We start from the raw sequence: 8,986 nt of genomic DNA on the forward strand, positions 1-8,986 counted from the left end.
CCCGCTAACACGCGGTTATCCGGTAATTAACTATTTGGCTAATTGATTTTAAAATAAAGGATGATATACTTAAATTAATTAAGAAGTAAATAGTTTAATACTTTAAAAGATCTTAAAGGAGAAAGTTGATATTTATTTAAGTATAACATTTTGCAAATTTTCTTGAAAATTTGTCTAGTAGAAAAATGTTTGCTTAATTTTAAATAGCTAGTTCAAAATGGTTATCTTTTGGTGAGTTGAAATTTTAGAATCTTAAGATTAATTTTAGCAAATAAAACATATAATAGCAATTGAATAGATAAGGAAAGGAAGTTTGGGCCCGAGTCTGGATCTGTCTGCCTGAGCCAGTACTTGGGCCTAATTTCTATTTTGGGCTTTTGGCCCACTTTACACCTGTCCTAAGACTAACAAAAATCTGCCAAAGATAAGCGGACTTTTGGACCAATTCCCTGTCCTAAAACTAGCAAAATAATACTAAAGATAAAGGGGCATTTGGCCCAAATAATTACAAAACAACAAAGCCGAAATTTGGGGGCCTTTTGGGCCATTTTCGTCACTGTATACAGTGTATACAACTTCTGTATCACACTGTATACTGATGTATATCAGCTTTGCTTCTTGTATATCCTGCTGTATACAGCACGTATACAACCCCTTTTTGAACTCTCGAGCACATGTAAATCAATCTTCCGTCCCTGTTCTTCAGTTTCACTGACCAACTGATTCAAAAAGGAAGGAACTCGAGCCTTTATGGCTCTCTCGAAATGCAAAAAGAAGGAAATAGGAGTTCATGGTGAACTTGTACAGATTTCACATGCCACAAAGTAAATGAAAGGAGTTAGTATATAATCCAACTAGCATAAATGCAAGAAGAACAAACTAACTTAATGGAAAATACACATTTTTGACCCAAGAAAGATGCATACTAACAAACAATCCCACCAAGGGGAATCACACAGAAGCATACTGAACAACAACAATTTTAAAAAAGAAAAAATAAAATATAATAGTGGGAGAACATAGTAGTCACTTAAGATTAATGAATTGATATGTTAATTAATAACATACATAGGAATAGCAGAATGGAGAAAAAAAAGTACAACTTAAAGCAAAGATAATCACATGGCATCATCAATACTCATTCTTGAGACGAACTGGAAGTAAGGGAGGATATGCTCATGCACTATGCCCTTTATGAAGTTATCAAACTAACAATCCAAACTAAAATGAAAATTAACAGAAAACTTTATCGCTTATTCTAACTTAGCTTCAAGAGAAAGCAAAAAAAAACTAGAAGAGATCAACATAGAAACTAAATAAGAGGGTAGATTATTACGCAAATTCGAACTACGATCGGCAGACCCATCAAAGGATAAAATCACTTTAGATATACTTCCACTGCCTATAAAGACAAGCCATTATATCATCACAATATTCAAATAAAATTTAAAAATTCTATCAAGCATATACTTCCACTGCCTATAAAAAAAAAACATGTATTATTTGAATAAATTTCAAACTACACGAAGCATTAAGACCCATTTTGTTGTAACTTTGAAGATGAGAAAGTAAGGGTACACTTGAAAATTGTTAAGATCCAGTTGATAAAAGAAGACAGCCACAACATAACAACAATGATAGCTTATTTTAGATGAAGCGGAAGAGTGAGATAAAATAGCGACTAAGAGACTAAAAAGGTTTAAGCAAAACATGAGAATTTAATCCCTTCTAAACAGTAACCAAACTTGAACAAGAAAGCAGGTGGCAACAACATGTAATCAGTAAATACTTGAGAAATCTAAAAGAAAACACAATATAACGTAGCAGAGACAATCATCGAGCTGACTTAGACATTCAAACTAAAACATCACTAAAGATATTTAAACAGAAGACATAGGACAACCACATAGCAAGACTTTCCGACATCGGAAAAATCACATCAAAATACAAAAAGAGACGAGTAGAATGTTATAAAAAAGAAGACGTTACCTTTTTTCGGGCAGCGAATCGAGACAATGACGAGCAGCGACCTTCACACAGATGCAAGACACGAACAAAGAAAGCAACGAGCTCGACTAAAATCTCGACCACAAGTGAAATCGAATGGAGCGCTGGCCGCGAAATAGGACAGAAGATCTAGAACCTCCTATCTTCTATGCTTCCTTAATGTATTTTGTATGTATTTTTGACTACTCTGCTTAAAGCATTTTTAATATTTTGTTTTGCTCTAATCAAAATTTTCAACTCCCAAAAAATCCCCCTCTCAACAGTGAACCACAAGCAACCTATATAGAAGGGAGAATAGCTCGGAAGAAAAGAAAAATGGGGGGAAAAAAAACTGGAAATTCCCTCAAGAGGTCCATTTCAAAATTTCAAAATAAAAAGAATTCTTTCACCATTTGGGATAAACATCCTTTTCTGTGATTTTCACCCCATTCCGAAAGAGGAAAGGGGAAATCGACGCTTGGGATTGATCAATCGTCCTTAGGGAGCAACATGGAATAACCTCGAGTTGGCAAGGACGATTTTGCGTCCCCTTTTGCTGCTGCGACTGCGATTTTGAGAGGGACAGGAGGAAGAAGACAATAAGAGGCAGTGTACTGCTTCTGTTCTTCGCTGCTTTCCGTATATTTTGACGGAAAATTGATGCTGCTTGGAATCGCTACTGTTAACGTTGAGGAAGAACGTTGCTGGGTCTTTGGGAGAGACAGAGTTGGGCCGGGTCGAGTGCTGCTTGGTTGCTGTACGTTGTTAGTCTTCATTTTTATTGTTATTGTATTGTATTGTTGGATATGATATGGGCCTGGGTATGTGTGGAATGGGCTGGAAATTGAAGACAAAACAGTGGGGCTGCTCTTAAAAAGAACTTTCATGAAGGCCCACAATTGGTTTTTTGAGGTGGGTCAAGCGTAGAGGCAAATTAAATTTGTGAGAGTTAGACTAAGCTTCGACTATATAATTTAAATTATAGTCAATCGGAGATTAAAGATGTAGCCAAATTAAGTTAATCGGGGTAAATTCGGCTAGTAATTTAAATAAGACGAATCACTATAATTAACTAACGAACTTCTCAATCTTAACGAAATAAAATAATTGACTTACTCATAGAATAATTAATTTAAATACAAACTAATTAATTCGAAAACTAAACTATGAACCAAACTAAAACTAAATTAATAAAAATACTTAATTTAATCGAATGTAGAACTCCTTTGCTATGATTTTCAAAATATTTATAAGATATAATAAATACATATATAATTATACGAGATATAGTTATTATTCAAAAATACTATAAAGATCGATTGAAATTACTGAAAACAACCTTGAAACTAATTTGAGTTATATAAAGTTAATTATTCTAAATCGTTCAAAAAATTTAAGAAGCTCGAAAGTTAATTCTTATCGGGGAGGGTCAAAATTGGGTGTCAACATAAGCCATACACACACAAAAAAAAGTTTCAAGTACGGGATGATGACGATGTGGACATACATCATATTAGAGCAAGGTGGGTGAAATAGAGGCTCGCCTCCAGGATACTCTGTGATAATTAAGAATGTGTTACCGAAGCTTAAAGATAAGTCTATATATAGAGTGATGGTTAATTAGACCTACTTTATGCACACATTCAGAAGATGAAGGAAGCGGGGATGAAGATACTCATTTGGATGTGTGGGCATACTAGGAGACATAAGATTAAGAACAAGTTTATACAGGACAATGTGGTATTGACATTTGTGATGGACAAGATAATGGAAGCGAGATTGAGATGGTCCGGATATATGACGAAGAGGTGTGTGAATAAATTAGTAAGCAGATGTGAGAGACCGGCTGTAGAAGGTTTAAGAAGAAGTAGAGGCAGGCCAAAGAAGAACTAGGTTGAGGTGACTAGACAAAATATGACACATGACACATCTTCAACTTGCTTGTCATAACACTAGATAGGAAGGTACAGAGACTGATGATACAAGGATAAAAGGTATAGACAAGTGTTATCGTACTTTTATGTGGGAGAGGCAGGGTCAGTCTCCTCTTCAGATTAATTGCATAAAATATATATCATGTCTAGCTAGTGAGTCTCAAGTACTAAAGACTTCCCACAATGGTTCTAAAGATAACATCACCATAAATGATATTTGGCCAAAAACTCTAAATAAAACACTAAACAAATAGAGGTAAGTGAGTTGAAATAATTGAATCTATTTGTGATTGTTCTGAGTTGACATAAGGCAATGTGAATTCATCAAAAATCACGTCTTGGAACATACATTCTTCTGGTTGAAATATGGTATGATCTATAACCAATAAACACACAAGGATATACAAGTTTTTGGTAAAACATTGTTCTTCCATTTAAATAGGGGAAAAACCAACATCCAAAAGGATACATTATTCGATTCAATGGATGAAAATAGATATCGATGGATGACCGTTGAAAATTTCATATTATTTTTACATATATTGAACATTGGAAATACATATGTAATATATACTTCAAACACAATGTTATTTATTTCACACACCAGCTAGATAGATAAAACTATCTAGCCAATATATCACACAAGGACACATATATATGTGTGTGCAAACATTATGTATATATATATATATATATTGCATATGTAAAAATATGGAAATGAGTCATTGAATAGCATTGATGTTTAATTACTTGAGAAGGTGACCTTCTATTTCTTTTTGTCACATGAAGAACATAAGCTAGGAGAACAAGAGGCTCTGGTATATCTTTAGTTTTCTTCTCGTACATAAATGTCCATGTAGTCCATTCATGGTCACATGATGTTATAATAGTGAAGGATGTGTACAACTCTAACAGATCTCCACCAATCACTTTTCAAGTGATTGTTTTAGTTTCATATATGATCGACGGCTTCAATCACTTGCCTTTGAAGCTTTATCTTTTCCATCTACAATCATAAGAGATAATAATAGGGTAATTAGTTCGAAAATGATTCATATCTAGAGAGAGGAAAATATGTATATGTTACCGTCATTATATGTCCAGTTAACAATTGAACCAATCTTCGATCTAGCAAAAAGTTTTGATAATTAAGAAAGTGGTAATATAATAGTTAGAAACTATAGTCTAAAAATATTGACATCAATGCAAGGTTGTCTAGTGACTCTGTCTCACGTCATAAATAATAATATGCCAACAAATACCCCCTTTTTAGTCGATCAAAGTTTTTCTAACGTCTAGAAATGATATGCCAACAAATATTTTTTTTTCCTAGCCAGCCAAAGTTTTTAATTCCAGAAATAATATGCCAATATTGTTTTCTAAATGACCTCAATTTCTATTAAAATAAAATTGTGTTCTCTTTCAATTGGTTGTACCGAAAGCTATTATAAATGGATGTTGGATTATGTTTTATGGTAACAAATTTTTTATTATTTTTAAAGTAAAATATAATATTTGAAAATAAGAGTTGTATAATTGTATTTGTGTCATAAATTCAAATTAGAATTGTTTTTTTTTATCTTCTGTCGGTAATTTAAAGTGTAAAAAGTTAATACACATTTTAATTATTTTTTTAAGTTCTTCAAAAATTCTAATTTTAAATTTTTATGATTAAACATAATTTTTAAAGTTCAATTTTTTTTTAAAATAAATCATAATCAAACGTCTCCTACGTATATACTTATAAAACATGATCCACGAGGGGAACAACATATCATGGAAGATTAGTGTTATCTGTCCTTCAACATGAAACTTCAACCCCTCAACTTATAATAAAAAGTAAAAAATAAAAAACTTATAATTTAAAAAAATTTATATGTTGAAGATAAGGTTTACAACTCACAAGAAATTAAATTTAAAATAGTGAAATGTTTCAAAGAATAAAAACCTAGAGAAATAAAAAAGAAAGAAATATGGCATAAATTAATTTATCTTAATCTCAAGTGATTTTGTCAAGGATAGATTACTTAAATAAAATATATAAATTTTTTTGGGTCATGGATCATAGGTCATCCACGTGGATTGATCCAACCAGATTCGACCCAATAATTTTACTTAGAAAACTGGATTGAGATTATCAACACAAAGAGATATTTAGCTTGTGGCAATATAACTTTGATTCTTTGAAATTCAAAGTCGAACTTGGAGTAATTCTTTAACAAGATTCGATTAATATTTTTCATTATTAATCGGTATACAGTCTTGTTCATGTTAAGAAATTCTATCAAAATATTCACTTGATTTCGAAGATAATTTAGAATATCTCTTAAACCAATAAAAGTGGTGATGTAGTACGTAAATTAAACATGTCAAAGGTTTGTTTGGCACCTTTGGGCATGTCTTGACATCTCTATCAAAACTGTTTTGTTTTCTTACTACCACTACTATCTTCGAGATACAAATTTTAACACTTATACTTACTTTTCTTATTTTATCCATCGTGCAAATTAAATTTTAAAAAATAAAAATAATTTAATATTTAAGAAGTAATATACTAAATAAATAAGTGATGGAACGATGATATACCAAAGTTGAAAACTTTTATTTTATGTTGTTAATTGCAAGAATAATAAGAGATTGCTAGAGAAATTAAGACTTAAAGAGAAAATTGAGAGATAATAAGGAGATTAATGTTGTAGAAAAAATGATGAAATTTAGAAAGTATTTATAGGTAAAAAATAAATCAAAATGTTTTTTTTTAAAAAAGAAAAAAACTTGGGAGTTTAAAATATTTTTGGGAAGTTTGGAGGTGTTTTGGGCTCCATTTTCCAGATATTTTAGTTGGAAAAATAACCATTAGCCTGCTATCGATCTACTACTAGGCCGGTCTACCAAGCTCCCGTGCCTAGATGGCTCAGCCACCAACCCAACCCATGAATCGGGTCAAAGGAGCCGACCCATTCCTAGCCGTGCCGGGACATTACTGGGTCATGCTTATCGGGCTGATACCAGGTTGATCCAGTCCACTTGACTGGCTTAACACATGATGTAATAGAAGGGGTCGAAATCAAAATGTAATTTAAGATTTGAAATTTATGTTAGTGCCCCTCTTAAAACTAGAGAAACCTAAAAAGGAGTTGACTACAAAAGAATGAGAATATAATTAAAGCACACTATTAAATATATCATTTTTGTAATAGGTAAATTTTACTAATATTTTTACATATATTGAACATTAAAAATACATCTCTAGAACGAGAGGAACATATGTATTATATTCTTCAAAACACAATTTTATTTATTTCACACACTAGCTAGCTAGACAGAACTAGCTAGTCAATATCACACAAAGACACACATATATATTTGTGTGTAAACATACATATATATATATATTTTGCATATGTATAAATAGGGCTATGAGCCATTGAGTAGCATTGATTTTATACTTGAGAAGTGACCCTCGATACCTTTTGTCACGTGAAGGACAAAGCCCAAGAGAACAAGAGGCTCTGGTATGTCTTCAGTTTTCTTCTCGTACACAAATGTCCATGTAGTCCATTGGTGGTCACATGATGTGATAATAGTGAAGAAATTGTACAACTCTAACAGATCTCCACCAATCACTTTCCAAGTGATTGATTTAGTTTGAGGATCGATAGCTTCAATCACTTGCTTTGAAATCTTATCTTTTCCATCTATAATCAATAAAATAAAAAATATAAGAGATGATAATAAGCAACTTCAAGTTGAACATTCACAATTACATATTTTTAGCTCGATCGTTTTATAGGTTTTTCTTTGTTTTTCATTTTCTTCAATGAAATCTATAAAATGTTTGTATAACGTCTCACAATATTTGATTGATGATGAGAAAATATTTTATGAAAAGTACAAGTTAAAGTTAAATCATTTCTTCAGAAAATTGGAAGGTGTTCTCATAAATATTTTTATTACTAAAGATTAATAATGTCAAAATATTTGGAGCAAAACAAAAAATAGAATCATTAATGATTTAAATTTGATTGGTTCAACCTTCAACGTTTATATTTATACAACTAATACTCGTTACACTTTGCAAATGTGGGTTTAGAACTTGATTACTCTTTTAATAATATTTTTTTCGATTTTGCACATATCTATATTGCGTATAATGACGAGAGGGAGTTGCTTGGATGGTAAGCACCCCTCACTTCCAACCCGAAGGTTGCGAGTTCGAGTCACCAAGGGAGCAAAACGGATGGGAGCTCCCTAGGGTAAAAAAAAAATATTGCCTATAATAATATTACCCGTTGAAACTTATAAGTACATAAACTTTTGGGAGCAAATAATATGATCTTAAAAATTAAGACACTTATATGAAAAAATGACTTTCCCCACAAATGAAAGAAGTTATTTTTTCCTTTTTTAGAGTAAAATGTTTACCCTAGGGTAACTAAACACCATTAAATAACTTTTTTATGAAAAATATTCAGTTGGAAATGAACTTTCTCAGTACCATCAAACACACCTAAATATATATATATATATAAAATGATTCATACGTAGAAAAAGGAATAATGTGTATATATTACCATCATTATATTTCCAGTTAACGACTGAACCAACTTTTACAGTTTCACCTTCATGAATCTCAAAACTTTGAATCTTGTTAGGGCATATGTTGGATATGTGATGAGTTTTGGTGTGAAAAATATCATGAACCAAATGTCCTCCACACTTCACTTCTACTGAAGCAATCAACTTGCCTTTCACACCCATATATATATTATTATTATTTTAAGTATAACAAAAGATTTTGAAAAGAAAGTGGTGATAAAATGATTACAAGTTATAGTGTTTATATAGATTTCAATTAGCTGCACCAAAAGTTACTATATATATTACAGAACATGATTCACGACAAATCATGGAAGTTTGGTGTTAGATTGTTAACCCATTGAGGAGAAAATGACAAAAAAAAAAGTATTTTATTTTGGAAAATTTATCGAAATTTCACTAGTTTAGGAGTAAATAATTTAGATACACTTTAGTTTGTTAGATCACGAATCTTATCAGATTTTGAT

General features: G+C 31.6%; 1 protein-coding gene across 1 annotated transcript; it reads right to left on the minus strand.

Annotated features, from left to right (window-relative positions):
• Positions 1 to 7,144: 7,144 nt before the first annotated feature.
• On the minus strand, positions 7,145 to 8,745 carry LOC102602597 (kirola-like). The gene is made up of 2 exons (XM_006366989.2): positions 8,495 to 8,745; positions 7,145 to 7,618 (listed from the first exon to the last, which is right to left on the minus strand). Exons 1-2 carry the CDS (start codon positions 8,679 to 8,681, stop codon positions 7,338 to 7,340), a joined length of 468 nt encoding a protein of 155 aa, XP_006367051.1. The 5' UTR covers positions 8,682 to 8,745; the 3' UTR covers positions 7,145 to 7,337.
• Positions 8,746 to 8,986: the final 241 nt, after the last annotated feature.

The sequence above is a fragment of the Solanum tuberosum genome, unplaced genomic scaffold (assembly GCF_000226075.1).
Source record: "Solanum tuberosum cultivar DM 1-3 516 R44 unplaced genomic scaffold, SolTub_3.0 scf00708, whole genome shotgun sequence".
Taxonomy (NCBI): Eukaryota; Viridiplantae; Streptophyta; class Magnoliopsida; order Solanales; family Solanaceae; genus Solanum; species Solanum tuberosum.